The sequence below is a fragment of the Chelon labrosus genome (assembly GCF_963514085.1).
Source record: "Chelon labrosus genome assembly, chromosome: 1".
Lineage (NCBI taxonomy): Eukaryota > Metazoa > Chordata > Actinopteri > Mugiliformes > Mugilidae > Chelon > Chelon labrosus.
In genome coordinates, this window is record NC_140337.1 from 21,243,184 (window position 1) to 21,261,307 (window position 18,124).

At 42.1% G+C, this 18,124-nt stretch overlaps 1 protein-coding gene across 2 annotated transcripts in view; it reads left to right on the forward strand.

The window, feature by feature from the left end:
* nrxn2b (neurexin 2b) overlaps positions 1 to 18,124 on the forward strand; it is a gene marked incomplete at its 3' end in the record, with an annotated part of 633,819 nt that overhangs the window by 155,092 nt on the left and 460,603 nt on the right. The window contains exon 3 of one of the 2 annotated variants that reach the window (XM_084551818.1): positions 1,991 to 2,008. The exons of the other annotated variant lie outside the window; for it this stretch is intronic. Within the exon in view, the coding sequence (XP_084407944.1) occupies positions 1,991 to 2,008 (18 nt within the window). The remainder of the gene's footprint in view (positions 1 to 1,990; positions 2,009 to 18,124) is intronic. 2 annotated transcript variants of the gene reach the window in all.

An 18,124-nucleotide genomic window follows, 5' to 3' on the forward strand; every position in this document is an offset into this window, starting at 1 on the left:
TGAAAAAGGCTTTTTTTTTTTTTTTTTGCCGCAGACGTGGAATGGCAGCTATCTTGCCAGTATGGATGGCAGCCTATCCTGGGCCACTTTGTTTATAGCTGGCACAATACAAGGGAACCAGCAGCTCATTTAGCCCTGGCATAAACCATCCTCTCCGAACTGTGTGACTGAGTAAGGTCACAAACCTAAAGGCTGTTGCATACTCCAGAAGAGAGAAGTTTGTTCTCGCTCCTCGGGCTGCGAGAACAAAATTATGTAATTTTGTTCTCACAGCCCTCGTTTGGGAGTTCCCGCAGCGTGTTCTTGACACATCAAAAGGGCAGAGCTTTGTGTCCGACAACTATTCTGTGATTGGTCAGAAATTGGAGTGGGTGTGGTTAATGCGGAAATGCTAGCGGCCACTCTGTGAGCTCCCAGATGCTATGATATTTGCAGTGCCCGCTAATTTCTCCTGGGTAGAGATCGGGATACTGCGTGTGGGCTCGTGCTGAATGAACGGCGTGATCCAACGTGGTCGTCAAACTGACTGGCCGACATCCGAAAATAATAAGAAAATTGCCTCTCTTCGTCTATCTCCCGCATCTCCCACAATGCTTAGCGTATGTGTCTTATACTGCAATGGGAGGGCCCTATGAGGACTTCCCCAGTGTTCAGCTCCTGAACTTCTTGTGAAGTATAAATTACCTGGCCAAAACGATTTTTTTTTTCTTGTTCTCGTGGCCCTAGGAGCAAGAACAAATTTCTCGCTTCTCGCGGATTATGTCACAAGCTTAATTAAAAGTGTTGCATATAGGTCTTGATGTCAAATACTCAAATTTATTTGAACGGCACAGTTTTGTTCTTTCTTCTTCCAACCTAAAAAAAAAAAAAAAACAACAAAAAAAATAAACAAACAAAAAACATTTCCCATACGTATGTTAGGGAAAATAAGCAAACCTGCTGTAAAGCTGAACAGGTCCCTAACAAGCCCCATCGATCCAGGACAGGTGTTTAGACTCTTCCAAACTTGCAGCAAGTGCAGAAATTGTACCGTGTGTTCAGCTAATCTGAGTTTTCTTTTTTTTTAATTGGATGCTCCGTCCCATCTGAATTGATCCTTAAACCCACCGTATACGTATCACCTGCCGACCAATGTAGCAGGTTCAGTCCTTAATTGGGAGTTTGACTTTAGGGTGCGGATCAATATTTCAAATGGAAATTATGCACTTTTTATTTATTTATTTTTCATTCAGTCATCAATTGGGGCGCTGGAAGGAATCCAAAAGCAGTTGGGTCATAGGTGGTTTCTTTTTCTGCCTCTTGCTCTAGAGTCAATTTGGTTTTTACCCTGACACTAACTGTACATGGTTGTTTATTAGAAGACTGGTTCTACTCTGAACTCTCTGTTGCACCAAGTAACTACTTATTACAAGTTATTTGTGTATTTATTGTACAGAAATTTCAGTTTATTTTTATTTATTTTTTTAGTATTTTACAGTTTGTCCTGCTTTTCTTTTGTCAGGTTGCTTTCGTTCAATAATACAAAAAGCTTAATTGAATAATCTGCTGCTTTTGAAAGTCACAAATACACGTTAAATACAACCGGGGAGAGTATTTTCTTTAACAACACAGCGTTTTAATGAGTCCTAGGATGAGTTGTTGTGCAGAGGAGAGAGGGAGGTGAATGCCAAGAAGTTAGCTGCAGCCTGAAAGGTTCTCTTTTGACCTTTAAGACTAATTTTCTAAAGAAAATATGGATGCTGCTTACTGAACATGCTTGGCAGTTTGTTTTTTTCCCCAGCATCTCAATTAGCAGCTGTATGTTGAGGCCTGCGTGTGGAACAATGCTCCTGTGCGCATCAAATGCTAATTACATTCTGACTTTTCTTTTTCCTCGCTGCGCTATTATATCTCATTTTGATGTGAACAGGTGTGCGGTGCAAGTAACATTTGGTGCTTTGAACTCATCGCTCTTTTTTTGTCTCTCTCTCTTCTTTTTCTTTCCTTACAGGCGATTCATCTCAAGTTGGTAAGTCAACATCTTTCTAAACTTTCTGCCACCTTTGCCAGTTCGTTCTCACACACTCACAATTCAGCAGGCTATAGTTATTACACCACCAATTATCCCTTTTAATTTCAGACTTAGGAAAAAAAAAAACACAAACTGCTGGATAGAAATCAGTGCTGAATTCCTTCTTTCCCTCTCTCCTGCCTTTCCCTCACTCTCTCACTTTCATTATCGATGCATTGCAGCTATTTAATCTGTGTACTGCATTACCTCCCAGCTTTTTGTTCTGTACATTGAAGGTACAGACAGAACTCTTAACTCCTCCCTTTGCGCGTCTCACCAACTTCATTGTCTTCCAATGTAAATGCTAATTTTTTAAAGTTCCATTGAACGACAAGCCAGTCTGGGAATCCAGGCGTAATTCAGTTTGAATAATGATTGCTGTTATGCTGCAGTGGCTTATCATGACCCAGGACTGAATGAGTTTTTCCCTCATTTTCAAGCTGAAGTTTGTGCAAATGATGCACCGCGATTCAGATGTATGGATTTCTGTGTAAGGCCTCAGCTGTTGTGTTCATGTGGTTATCCAGCTTTAATTCATCTGTTGATTGTTCATCTGCCTGAAGAGGTTGGACGTTCTTGTTATGTACTTGTGGTCTCGTAGTGATGACATCTCACAGTGTTCCAGTTCAGTGTACCCATCTGATATTTATGGGAAGTTCGTATCGTTTTAAAGATTCGGCTCTTTTGGCTCGACTCCCGTAGAAGAGCCGACTCTTATGGCTTCCAAATGGCTCTTCATTTAGTTTAATTCTGAGCGTTATGTTTTATCCTAATTTAGCGATTATAAATGGTTTGTGTGTTGTTAAGCATTTTTTTTTTACGCTTGCGATTGGGCCATCACAATTAAGTCCCGCCCCTGCCTGCGTGGATTCACAGGAGCCCCAACAGGAATCGACTCTTCTTGTTCGCTACAAAGAATCGTCGGCCATAGACATATATACATAGACGCCTCATTGAATGCTTGACCGTACGTCAACGTCGCCGCCATATTGGAGGTTGTAGCTCTGTCCCGCGAACCAATACGAGTCAATGGAATGAACTTTATTAAGCGTCTTCTACAAAGTACTATAAGCATTTACACATTCACACACGAACGTATATATTCAGGAAACCGATAGGAACCAAAAACAGCGTCTGTAACATTAACTACTACTAAAGTTCACTCCATTCACTCGTATTGGTTCGCGGGACAGAGCTGCCTCCTCCAATATGGCGGCGACGTTGACGTATCGCAACAACAGGCCAACCCGCTCAATGAGGCAGTATATATGTCTATGTCGTCGGCTCGTTCATGAACGACACATCACTACCATCTGAACATATATGATACAAATACCCAGGTGTGTTCTTGCCTTGCCCGTTTTAACTCAGATGCATCTGGAGGTAACGTGTGTGGACTTCTGATAGCCAGCTATCCCAGAATGCATTTCACAGCCGTCATCAAGTACACTCATATTCCATTTAAGTGACTCTACTGTGTCCTTCAGTCTGTACCTCAGAATCAAACGTGTCAAGTCTGAACTATCAAGTGCTTTCATGCAAGCGAAAGTTTATTTTGTTGTTCTGTTCTCGTCCTGTGGCCTATTACAGACTTAAAAAATAAATAAATAAATAAAACGTTATCTGTAAATATGCTGACTTGTCACAGCACACTAGCTTTCTATCAGCATATCATTTGGCATCAGTTGGGGTGGAAGACACGAGCAAGGGAGGCACTTGGACGGGAAGATGAGAGCAGCGATGGACGGACTAATGGGGTATATCAACACCTCACTCAAACTCGTAGGGAAATGAGATGCCTAGAGTTTAAAACTCTATCTCACAGCACTTTGCAGCAGCAAACTATTGCTTTAGTGATGTGTCAGTGTTATCGCTCGCCTCCTTATAATTAGCTTTGTCTCGCTGCGGTACCCACTATGCATTATGAACTTGAAATAGTAATCTACAGCACGGCAGAATGTGTAGCATGTAATGAGAAAAACATGCAGCTATTCTCACATACTGATGAGAAACAGGTTTTCAACCAATCCCGTAGTGTACATTTTCCACTCTGCCCTGTGATAATTCACGCTTGCCTCTTAATTCTTAGCATGAATAGTTATTTGAGTGTGTGTGTGTGTGTGTGTGTGCTAGTGGAGGTTTGTCCAGTGAGTGTTTGGCCCAGAAATGTGACGTTGTCTGAATACCAACGCCAGGTTTTGTCTGACTGCGGCAGCGTGGGACACTGGGTGGGGACCGGAGGTTTGGTTTTGAGACATGTTCAAGATATTGTGCTCATTTCTTACCCCCCTGCTAGACTCAAGATCCAGAGAGGGGGGGAAAGGAATTAAAACTAATTAAAATTTGATCTGGGAGGCTAGTGCAAATTGAGTTTTATCATCGTTAAAACCACGAGGCCAAGAAGAGGGGGATAAATCAGTTTTGCTTTTGAGATACAAGCTGTTTCAGGGTCATGGCTGGCATCGGTTCTGTAGACCCTATGTGAGGAAACCAGCCATCTGACGGTTTCTTGGTATATTATGAAGTATTTCCCACAGGATTTTGTGTTTTTTTTTTTTCTACTGTCTTAATAAAGGCATATAGTTATGATGCAATCCCATCTATAAAGACTAGTTATACAGCATATAAAATGTCTGCACGTGAATTTTGAGTTTGTCTTTAAACTACCGTTATAACGCAGATTTTTGGATTTAGCGACAAATAGCAGTGGCCTGTGCAGTTTATGTACAGGAAATACTAAACATAATGATTTTGAGACGTGGTGTTCTATGGACATGCATGTAAGATTAAATAAAATATCAGCAAATAAATCTAATTTATAGTAAACAGTCGACTTTCAATCCAACTTTGCTAGCTAGCGCTTATAAAGTTTAGCTAGTTAACGCTACATCTGGAGTCGTTTCCTCCAGGTTTTGACCAACTCTCTAATAATTGTTAGGGATGCACCGAAATGAAAATTCTTGGCCGAAACCGAAAAACTAAGAATTAACGAAGAATTATTACACCAACAAAATCCCACATCTTCTACGACAGAGAACGGCTGATCATCTAAGGCAGGGATTCCCAAAGTGTGGTGGGGGTGCGCGAGCTGCCTCTAGGGGGCGCGTGCGAGATGAAAAATGTGATGGCGGAGAAGAAGTTATCTTCTTCTAGGGCAACTTTGCGGAGGAGCGGGAGAGCAATAGGAAAAACAACGCAAGCACAACCTAGTTTGAGACGCGCAAAAATCTTTCCGATTTGTTATGAGACCATGGCGGAGTATTTTAGTATTAACATTGTATGGGAAACCCTGTTAGGTATCCCATATACTGTACAACCTGGTTCTGTAGCACACATTATTACCGGGCAGATCAGTGGCTCAGTAGTCCAAATGAAGTTTAATCAGTAAGCCAACAGCAGTGAATATATATATATATTTTCCCCATAAAATGTATATAAAGTGACAACTTCTGTAAGTACTTTATGAGTTATTGACTCTACAAAGTCACATTTTGCTGCAAGGCAGTCAGTAATAATCTTTTCCCGTTCAGTTTATTGGTCCAAACCTAATACAGTGCATGGTTTTTCATCAAGACTAGATGAGCTGTTCAAAATACGAGTGTAGCGCACATGCTCACACGCGCACACACAAACATCACTCCCCTGAGATTTTGTCAAAATTCTGTAAGTGCTGTTAAACCCACACGGTAGCAAATGTCACATCCATCTCCGTACCAGTCAAAGAATGCGACAGTCGGCGTTGAAAATACATTATTTCTGGGAGTTAATATTGCTGCCTTTTTTCTTTTTTTTTTTTCTAGACGGTCCAGTTTTTCATTTCACTGCCGGGCTTATGAGGCAGGTAGTGGCAGAGATAATTGTCGTCCTTTAGATGTAGAAGCAGGGAGGCCGACTACAAGCAAAGATCCTTATCCTATTGCTGAATCTCATTCCCGGCTTCCAAAAAAAAAAAAAAAAAAAAAGACAGCCAGTGCCGGCTGGCAGAGGCAGAGACATCTCTCTGTGCACATCTCTCTGTCTGTCTCTGTCTCTCTCAAGCCTTGTTCTCAACAGATCAGATGATTAGCATCTCCCTTTTTTTTTTTCCCCCTCCCGTTCCCTTTAATGCCAACCTCAGGCTAGTCAGAGCCAGCAGAAGCCTCTTCATGCTGATGCTGCAATGGGATTGGCCTGCTTGCCGCACATGGTACGCACACACATCTACAATTTGGAGGAGAAAAATGAAGCATTCAGGCTCTGTGTTGGGCTGAAGGTGGCACTTGGTTGAGCGTATTGTTGTTCTCCATGCTCCCGGTCTATCCTCAGTAGACTAGCTTCTACAAAATGCCGTTTGTTTTATAATTCAGCCAACTAAAAAGGTTAATTATCGATATTATTATGAATTCATGTTAAACTTCTGGATCTACATCAACAGTATCGTGTCACAGTTGCGTTTACGCCGTGCCTCATTTATCCACTTCCTTCTCACTTTCCTAATTTAAGAATTCATTTCATCACCTCGATAATTAAAATGCTCCACACCGAGCGCCGTGTTCTGTTTGATTGCGGCGACCTGGCAACTTTGCCGAAAGACGAACACGGCCGACGAACGCGAAAGCCGAGACAATGAAAACACTCCATTATCCCCCGGAAATGCAACCGGTACTTAAGATATTTTCCCTGCCTGCTGATAAACAGCACAGCCCTCCGAAGAGCACAACAGAACGGGCAATCCGCGGCATAAAACCCAGAGCCTGCGGCCACATTTACATACTAGAGGAGGACAGTAATGAGATAGCTACCTGAGATAATTACTACTTAAGGCGTCCGGCTCTCATCCCCTACCACAGGGAACCAGTTTAACTCACTACAATTAAATGGCCACTCATTTGCTCCATTTATGCCATTTTATGCTCCGCTGTGTCTTAACAGAGCGGTGGCTTAAATAGCGGAAAGCTGGACCTGTAAATGTGAAGGGATGCGTGGATGGACTGGAAACGGGCGTGTAAGAGTAATACATTAAGCTCCTTGTTCTGTTTCTGATTAATGGAACACACTGGAAACATCTGTGCGCCTACTACTTTCATTTAAACGGAACAAATCACCAGTGGCATTGATAATCATTTCACATTACAACCAAGTCCTTATCTAGTTTAGCTCAATAACATGCAAAGCTGATTGAAAAATGGACATTCCCATTAAAAGAATGTTTCTCTTGTGATTTACACCGATCAGCCACAACATCAAAACCACTGAAAGTAGATAGCATCTTGTGACAATTCAGTTTTCTGCTGGGAAACTTTTGGACCTGACATTCATTCATGTAGACGTTACTTAGACATGTATCTGTGAAGGTTCTCAGTCATCCAGGTCATGGTAGACCTGGAGTGGCTTCTTCAGTTCAGAACTGAAGAAGCTACTCGGATGAGTGGTGAAACGTCTTCTCAAAAAAAACTCCACAAGTCCAGTTGCCTTTGTTGAAACTTTGTTGGATATACTTAGACATGTAGCACCCACCCAGACCAGACCAGGAACCCCCACCCCATAGCAATGACACAGGCACACACACAAAAACAGTTTAGGAACAACTCAACAAACATGAAGAACATCACAAGGTGTTGATCTGGCCTCCAAATTCACTGGATCCCAAACTGATCAAGTATCTGTGGGATGATCCACAGAGGCCCCTCCCCTCAAAGAACCCCACTAACATGTTGTTAGAAACCACAGGACACCCTCAGAAGGCCCATGTCCAGTCTCTGAGGAGTCCCAACTGTTTTGAAGGCAACAAGGGAGACCTACACAATATTAGGAAGGTGGTCATAATGTTATGTCTGATTGATGCATTGTCAGTGAATGCCTTGTTATTTTTGCATCCACCTCAGTCCTGTTACATGTTTGTTGGGTCTCGCGGATTTGAGACACGGTACATAAAGTTTTTGTTCATGTAAACTTTTCCTTCAGGAAGTGGCCGTATAGTAGCTCTTCATCAACTTCCAGATATTCAGAGCCCTGCTCGGAATGTAGGGGATCTGATCGTTAAGTGCGCTCGTTGTAAACTCAGACTGCATTCGAAGGTGGCCCGGGCCACACCGATGGACTGCCCGAGACTGAAATGTTCTTAAAAACACAACTCCACTGCGGTGAATACAGAGTCTGGCAGAGACAAGGCACATTAATGAGACTCTCTAATAATGTGTGTAGTCTGGGCGTTGACGTAACAGGAGCTGAAGTTAGTTTGTTGCTTCCAGCTGTTTGTAGGAGTGTCTGCTCCAAGTTCATTAGAGCAGCATCGCGCAGCATAAGGATCCATATGAGCGAGAGAGGTGCGAAGATGCTCTGTGGTGGTAACTTCATTAGTTCGGTTATGGATAATTATAAATTGTCACCGACGTAGAAACGGTTTCAATCAGGATCTGACGGCTAATGAGTTTTTATTTTCTATTATTTTCTTTATGATCTGGTGGGTAGTTTCGACTACTATTTGTTAAAAGTATTCATGTGATCATTAGCATATTAGCATAACGCGATACTTGCGTTGCTTGTGGTTTCTAATGCCACCAAGGGGCTGTCCACTTGTGACTAGATCACTCAAAGCACCGGACATGAATACAGCTGTCTGAATGATAGCGTGTTTGACCCTTTCTCGTAGTACATAAAACCATAAATATCCAACTCTAGTGCAACTGCGGCGTCGCTTAAAAACGCCATCATTAACGCTAATGGTAATAAATCTTGACTTGTAAAATGTTTATGTTGCTGACGGCGACTCTCTAACTGCTCTGCTGACATTCTGCCTTTTTCCTTTTTGGGATGCCGTAGTAATCCCTGACACGGCAATCACTCAAAGCTGCTGCCATTATATTTCACCCTCGTCCCATCTAAAATGAATAAATTAAACCGCGATATCTTGACTGCTGAGAAATTGCGCTGGATTGTTATAAATGATGGCGAGTTGATGGCGTGCGATCGCCGAGCTCTGGCCGTTCGTTCAGGCTGAGCCGTGTGAAACTGCACCGCAAAACTAGGAGCGGGAGGTAGAGTGCACCGCTAGATGTACATTGGTGCCAGCGTGTGAAGATTAACGGCATCCGCTTCCATTAGTCTCAGGGTAATTGTTAAGACAGCGATGAACAGTCCATAGCTCTAATCTTCAAATCAAAGAGATGTTGCGCAGACCCCCAGCGTTCAGATCTGATTTCCTTCACTTTAAAAAAATAAAAAAATAAAAAAAATAAAAATATGACTTAATCTTTCCTACTTGCTCAGAGATCACAGCTCAGTGGCTGCTTACTTCCTGTATTAACTAATTAGCCGGAATTTGATCCAAGTCCTTGAAAGACTTTTTCAATCAATGCAAGCTTTGTGGAAGTAAATATATTGATTTTATGACAGAGGTGATGTTTTTATGAGTCTGGAGATCCATTAATTTGCAGTGGGGCTCTGATATACAGCTCACTGTAGGAAAAACCCTCAGTCTACTGACAAAGTGAGAGTGGGTTTAGCAGTGTGCACACAGAGCACGGAGTGAAAGATTCTGGCAAAACCATAGACTGTATATAAATATGGATGATGCGTCCCCACTTCCTTGCATTGACCAAACTCACGCTGTTTTCCCGGGGATACGGACGGCGCCATCTTGCGACTTTGGAGCCAGAGTCTGGGCAGTACGGTCCGAGAGTGGAGCCACGATATCGATGACCCGACCACACTTCCTCTAGACTCACTTGCGTTTTCATTTAATTAATACTACGCCCTGTTCTATTTCCACTATTTACAAGGAAATGACACTTGACAATGACTGAAACCATCCTTGAAAACAAAATATTTGATGTATATTTTAGTATTTTGTTTGACCCAAGTCCCATCCACTAACATGGAGGGGGTGGAGCTTATGGCCTAAACTGCAGCCAGCCACCAGGGGGAGCTCTACTTGCTTTGGCTTCACTTTTTAGGAGCAGTTCCATCTTTACACTGTCTGTGGACAAAACAGTATACTGAGATTAAAGGTTCAAACAGAGGAACACATGTGAAGGAGGTGAGCTTGGTATACTCTATGCACACATTCACTCTTGTAAGAAACAGTGGCAGAATTGTGAGAAATCCAGCTCAGAAACATACAATTCATTTTTCCATCTGGACTTGTTTTTGCCGCTAATCCCCCTTTGTTTTAATTTGCACAAAAAACGTATTTCCTTCACATTAGATCACATGATGCCCTTTGCCATTCGCGTGGAGCTCGAGGCTGAACTTCATTACGGCGCGCTGCAGGTTCATTGCGGGTCCATTAAGTGGATTTAACTCCACGAGCGGGTTAAGAAAGAGCTAGCATTCTTGAAAAAAAATGGTGTTGGGGGCAGAGAAAAAAAGGGCAGATTAATGTGGTTATATTACGGGAGCAGCAGGGGTGTTTGCTAAGTATAGGGCTGTACCACTGCTGTAGATGGGCCTCGGTGCCCTGTAGCTCCACAGCTTAGAGAGTGCGTTCATTAACAGCCACAGCTTATTACCAACAGCTGGTGCTGGGTACAGCCCGGGGCCATCCGCATACATTATCGCACACCGTTACATATCACACCCGTGCACCTTTACTCTTCTCACTTTAACTCAGCTCGTTTTTCATATATATTGTCATGTGACTGAGCTCAGTCAGTGGCGTGCTGCAGTTGATTTCCTGCTCATAGAAGTAAAATATCTGTACTTGATGTTCTTTAAAGAGGAATTACCATTTTTTACAACATGGACCTTATTTCTGGCATACAATACGGTCATTTACTCACCCATATAACTTTGGTGTTGTGTATTTGGATGATATTTAGATCCACATATGTCCATATAGTGGAAGTGAATGGGGCACCGAAACGCAGCCTCTAAGTAACGCATTATCTGCCACGAAACTCATTACGCGGATGTAAATATCTGATGAACGACTCAAAATGACACCAAAGTTATATGGGTGAGTGAACAGTCGTATTGTATGCCAGAAATAAGGTCCAGGTTGTAAAAATGGTAATTCCCCTTTAAGGCTGCAAACACAGCACAAATCACTGTATTTGAGTTTGTTTTTTTGACATTTGTTGCCATGAGTGTTGAGGAAGTTATAAATGCATGACTGTGCATGAATCTAATCTTTAATGTAACTTTAACTGTAAAGCCCTGAAGTGCTCCCTTGCAGACAAGGGAACGACTTCTCTCTGCACACATATTCCCCACTCTGATTCTGAGCCTTTAAAACTCAATCTGGTTTTATTTTCCATGCACACACACACACACACACACACACACACACACAAATGTGTCTGTGTTGCCTCAGGGTCGTGACAGTGCGACTGTGGGTCTGAGGAGGCGATGACAGACAGGGTCACTCCTGCAGCATGCCTCTGAACTGTACACAGCAGCACTGTGCAGATATAAGTGTTCGTCTGTGACAGGGGGAGATCATGTAAGCCTAATGCAAATGTGAATTTTTTAATTGAGTCCTGTGATAATGTTGTGACTCAAGTATTAATAAGTGAAATAAAAAGAAAAGTGAGTCAAATTAAACCGTGGCAGGAGAGGCAGGGAGTTGTGACAAACAGCTTTCGGGCAGACATAAACACTGCAGCGTTATGACGAGCCGCACTAATTTTGTGGATGTTTGGCTGAGACATCTTACCTCACACATGACAGAATTCAAAATAATTTGTTGATAGGCCATAAACATATTCAGATGGGAAGCCGCCTTAGCTCCAAAACTGTATAATTAACTTGAACAAGTGTATACCTTCAAGGCTTATTTAAAGGAGAGGCTGTAATCAGTTGGAGCACTTCCACTGACATTTATAAATTACACACATACTGTATCTGTAACCCATAACTCGGATCATCAGCCATCATCAAATGCCACAATGGAATCAGAGATAAAATAGAATTAAATATACTCTCATTAACGCATTTACATGAATTTACATTTAATTATTTACCAAGTAAATAAAAGAGACACAGAAATGAGATGATAAAACAACGGGAAGCTACGGTAGTAAACAAAAAACTCAACATGCAAAAGACAACTGTTGATCAGCATATAACTAGTTTTCAACCCAAATATAGTGGCCATCATACATGTTCTCCAACACACTCGATAAGGAAAGGATTTTCACTCGGTTGCAGTCTGAAACCTCACCCCTAGATGTCACTAAATCACACACACTTGACCTTTAAGCAGACAACTTTCAAGTCTGTAAAGCGCCATACACTCCACGTGGCTATGTTTGTTTTAAAAATGTGCAGTGATACAAATAGGTAAACTATTATTGCGTCAGACAACACGACTTCTGGTAGCGCTGCTTCACAACTAGCAGAAACCAAATGTCGTCGATGCTGATGAGGCCAAAACTGCAGTTCTTCAAATGGCCACTTGATGGCTGCGCCAATCCCGATAGACCCCCATGTTACAGTGTCCAAATTTAGAGTAACTAGTAATTTCCCAATTCATTACAGATGTAAGGTGGAGGTGAATTTTTATGTAACTAGCCCATATAAATCATATTAAGGCTCGGCATGGCCACCTCAAGTGACAGGCCGGGGCTGACGCAGGTTGCTAGCTGTCTCCCCGGGTGCCACCTGCCCGTCGCAGCTCCTCTCACACTCTGCCTTTTAGTCCATTTTTGATTAACGGGTAATTAGACCGGTCAGTCTCTGCCGACATGGCGACGTACAGAGCCTCTGCACTGAACTTGTGTTAAAGCTAATGTTAAAATCTGATCCTGTCATTTTGCTACTGCACTGACGGAAATGAAAAACTACTCCTGTGACAAAAGAATTAGAAATACCGCCTAGAGCTAGCAATAAGGCGACGGTGGCGATGAAAATCTTCCCTTTCACTTTGGGTGAACTTAAGTTCTTATAGGAGGACCCAGTTGCTTACTGAGGCTGGCCGTTACGCGTACGTCTGAATTTAGCATTAATGCAGCGTATACACAGTGTACAAACTAGAGTACAAAATATCAGGTAGGAATGGTTTACTATAATCAACGAACACTGGACAGGTCGATGGGGACCGAGGCCACAGATGAATAGTATGCAGCTCAGCAGATCAGAAACACAGCTGCAGGCCGGGGGCACTCACCAGAACATGGTGGGAGGGGAGATGGAGAGGGGGACACACGGTTAATAACAAGCTATAGATAGGCGCATCACAGAAGGTCCCCCAGCAACCTAGGCCTATAGCAACGTAGCTAAAGGATAATTCAGGGTCATCCGAGCCAGCCCTAACTATAAGCTTTATCAAAAAAGGAACATTTTAAGCCTTACCTTAAAGGTAGAGAGGTTGTTATGCCTCGTGAACCCAAACTGGAAGCTGGTTCCCAAAACCTGTCTAATTTCTATCTAATAAAAATCTAAGTGTTTAATTTTCTGTTGCATGTATTAATTTGTCCTGTTGCTAATGCCATCCTTATTCCATGTTAGTATCTGACACCATGCGATCTCACCCAACCCTGTTTAATGCAGACACCGGTGCAGGCCTTTTCTCACACATTCCCCTTTTCTCCGGTCCCACAGATCCCAGTATCCCCCAGCCACTGTGTATCTGTTAGCAATAACTGCTCTGTGGTTCCCAGGCCACGGTCAGCAGCAGCCCACAGCCAGTCTGATCGATAGGGAACCCAATAGGCAGGATGAGGCCCATGAATCAACCTGTCTGAATATGAACCAGCACACATGCACACTCCTGGCAGCACACATTACTGTAGGCACCGAGCAAAAGAACTGTACGTACACAGGAGTGTATATGCACCGTAAAGAGAAATTATCCATACATAGACTAGACCCCCACTACCACTGTACACATACAAAGTATATGTTTCCTGATTAGAGTCTAAGTAAGCTGTTAATGAAGTTTTATTTTATTTTTCGTTAGTTTAGAGCCTCCCTTTAGCAATCAAACGTGCAATAAACTGACATTTAGAAATGCTGTATACATTCTGTCATGCAACACAAATGGGTTTTCAATCTTTTGTGATGGCTGCAGCTTCCATTGCACAGAATCTCATTATGTACATAATTGCAGGTTGTGTTTGCGCTACATCCTTTCAGGTAGGATACAAAATGGACATGAAATTCAATATTTATCAAAGCAAAGCCTTCACAGCTAATATAAATGGATTCCTGAAGGAACATAGTGCTGATGGCATTTTGTTTTTTTTAAAACAGCAAAGCAACCAAAAAGCTTTACCACATAATAATTGGGAAAAACATTATAGCGTGTCTAGTTTCCGTTCTATACGTCTGTAGAGTTGTCACAACTTTCTACACTTTTAAAGTACTGTGTAGCTCATCTCTATTACATTGTATGATAACACACAGTAGATCTTTAAAAAGTCTGTGCAACACCATCTCCTCAGCCAACTTTTTGTTATATTCCATCTCATAAACCAGCACAAAAGAACTCCACAGCTACCAGTACAAGAGCCAGGAGCCTAGTTGGTTTGTGTGACCGAGGCTGCGCTGCTATTTTACGAGGGACTAGCTGGCGTTGATAGGGCCCTGGTTTCCATGCTTGCGGTCTCATACAGAGTGTGAATGTTTCCTTGATGGATATTTGGATGTCAGTGGCTGGCACAGAATGTCATCACGGTCCTTTCATTTCTCTGTATCTATTATGTTTTTTTTTTCTCTCACTGGATGATTCACAGACAATAGGATGTTGCTAAAATGATGAGCCAGCTTTATGTGGGAGAAAAGAACAACAAGACATCAAAGTTTCCTTCCCTGCTGCATGTTACTGCTTCAAAAAAAAAGTGCACTTACACTCACATATAGGTGAGCACGTTCTAGTTTAAATCCTCAAAGCACAATCAAAAGAAAAACTTTTACACGCAGTAATTTTCTTTACATGCAGTAGTTCTTTTACACGCAGTCATTTTATTTACATGCTGTAATTATTTTACCTGCAGTCATTTTCTTTATACGCAGTGATTATCTTTACATGTAATCATTTTCTTTACATACAGTATTTATTTTACATTCAGTCATTTTCTTTACATTCAGTAATTATTACATGCAGTCGGTTTCTTTACATGCAGTAATTATTTTACATGCAGTCATTTTCTTTACATACAGTAATTATTACATGCAGTCGGTTTCTTTACATGCAGTAATTATTTTACATGCAGTCATTTTCTTTACATTCAGTAATTATTTTACATGCAGTCATTTTCTTTACATGCAGTTATTATTTTACTTGCAGTGACTAGCTTTACATGTAGTCATTTTCTATACATGCAGTAGTTATTTCACATGCAGGCATTTTCTTCCAGATCATATACTTACATGATGCATGAAATGAGTTCAGTAGTACTATAATCACTGCTAAGTGATGGTTACTACTTACATTAGAAAACATGTATAGAAGAATGGGAACTGTAGGTGCAAGTGAATGTATTTGAAAATAAACACTGTTAGTATGTGCATGCCACTTTTACTTGTGCGCCTGCCTTGGACTTGCAAAATAACGAGAACACACAAGAGCAAAGACACAGCTCTTTCATTAAACACCAATAACTACAGGCTTTTTACCAGTGTAAATAGTAATAAACATGTGGGTTAGTCCAAATAAAAAGCATATATCATGGTTTAACCGTTTTTTTATTTAATTGCTACAAAGATAAATTGAAGTTATTTGAAATAAATTTTATCAGCTCTTCCCTAACTCACTGAGCACCTTCCCCTTAAATCCTGCGGTGTCTTCATGGTGTAAAGCAACCGGCGAACTGGTACTCGGAGGTGATAAATGGAGGCGGCGTTAGACCCCGAGTGTTATCAGTGCTATTAAGGCCTGCAAACTAAGAAGAACACAGTATTTGCTTTGGGATAGGACAAAGCCGGGCTACGAGGCTATGGCTGATCTATTGCACAGTCACAATAGGATTTGTGTTGTAAGGCCCCGGTGAACATTGTTAGAGCAAGAGGGCCAGTAGCTGCAGGTGTGTCTGTTTATGGAGAGAGAGAGGGAGGGACAGAAATTTATGTACGTGTCCTTGTGCGGTTTGATGCGAGTCACACAAAATTTTGTGTACTTCATTGAGTGGTAGCGCGAGATGAAGCACTGTACATTTGATTGCGTTTTTACTGGGGCCGCATGTTTGCGCGCGTTTGTGATTGATAGATGTGCTTGTTAAAGGAACGCATGCGCTGTGAAACAACCGACCAATTAAATCCAATCTGTTCCAGAGGACAGATGACATCATAAAAGTGCGCTACACACACACATACTTACACACACACTTACACACACATGCAGTACTCCAGTGGAAAGGAAGGCTCTTCTGCTCACGACTTCATCTTCCACCTGTCTGTTTTCCACTCCTCCTCCTTCGGATTTACTCTTCTAACCTGTGTGTTAGCCTGCATTTGGACTAGAGTATTTCAGTGGGAGAAAAAAATCTATAATATCTTGTCAGAATGACACCAAATTAATCAGTGCTGAGTATGTTAAGCGTTCTTTGAATTAACTTTCACGCAGCTCAGTATGCAATCTGTAAAAAAAACAAAACCTCATTATGTCACATTATCTTCCCTTACATTATTTTCTTTACCTTAAAACACCCCTTCATTGAACAGGCACATCCTACTCCCACCTACTATGTAATTCGGTAACATAAACAGCCTCCAGGAAATAGCAGATCAAATCTGCTGTCATGTTTTCAAAGACAACCCCACTTCTTATCCGTCACCATTTCTGTCCTCTGTCCCCTCTCGTTCAGCATATATTCCGTTTGTAATTAACGTAGACAAGACAGTTATGCAACACCTCTCCTTTTTTTATTTTTTTATTTTTTTTTCCAGCTTGACTGTGTTCCTCCTCTGTAGACGACGTCGGGTTCTGTTGTTCTTTTTGTTTAAAACGTGTCTCTCCACGACCGCTTGATTCCTCTTGGCGCGCGGGTAACCCTCCGCGCTGCGCTGTCAACTTTAGAGCGTTCGGGAGAACAGTCAATATCCAATCCTTGCCACCCGGCGTGGCTTTAACTTTATTTCCTAAACTTCGATTTCAGGTGGAGGAGCTGCCTTTTTGTAAAGCGCCAGAGCAAAGATGTGAGCTAGTGCCCTTCCGGCAAGCCTCTTAATTTTTGTCACACATCATTGCGTTAATGATTTAGAAGCAGCGTGGCCGGGGATTTTATTTTCTACATGACAGAAGGTGAAGAAGAAACACTATTAAGAGAACAAGTATGCGCTTGTCTAGCCTGTAACGCATACACTGGCGGCATCTCTCATACCAGCACACAAAATACCAGCACATTTCCTCCTGCCTCTGTAGGTATCCTATTATTTCTTACTTTCCACCTCTTTTTTTTTTTTTTCCCCCATTCGCATGGCTTCTAATTAACACTAGCTTCTGGAGAGGAAAGCTTTATTTACCTTTTGTCACATGGGAGAGTAAGGCATATGGAGGGCTGAGGACGCTATAAAACACCAGACATGATAATTAAATTGAAATGTGCACGCGGTTAGCAAACTGCAGAGCAGCAGCAGCAGCAGCGATGGCTTGAAACACTCGCTGCTTCATGTGTGAATCAAAAAATGGGCCGCCACTCATTTTGGATGTGAGGGATGACGGTCTGCTTATGAGACATAATCCATGCTGTTGAGGAGTGACTCCGTTGACGTGTACGTCTTTATCGGCATGAGGGTATGCGAGGAGTCACAACGGAGGCTGAAGTGTGAGCTGCATGGTCTGGGCCTTGAATACATATAACACCCACCCCGAAAAATACCCCCTGCGCATCGCTCAGGAGCTTGAATTAAAGTGGATTTAAGGCTGGCGAGGGTTGGAGGAGAGTGAGGGTTTATAACTCTGATTGCCATGCCCACTACTCATAATGAGACGCATTACAGAGCTGATGTTGTAAGATTAAGGTGACTTAAGAGACATGAGCAGCCTTACAGATCAGGAGTGAGAGAGAGAGAGAGAAGAAGAGTGGAGAAAAGAGAGTAGATGCTTAGTGACAGAAGGAGGAAGAAGAGGATGAGGAGGAGGCAGGAGTGAAAAAAAAAATGCAAATGACAAAGTCAGAAAAAGGTAAAGCCAAAAAAAATAGATTGTGGATGGTG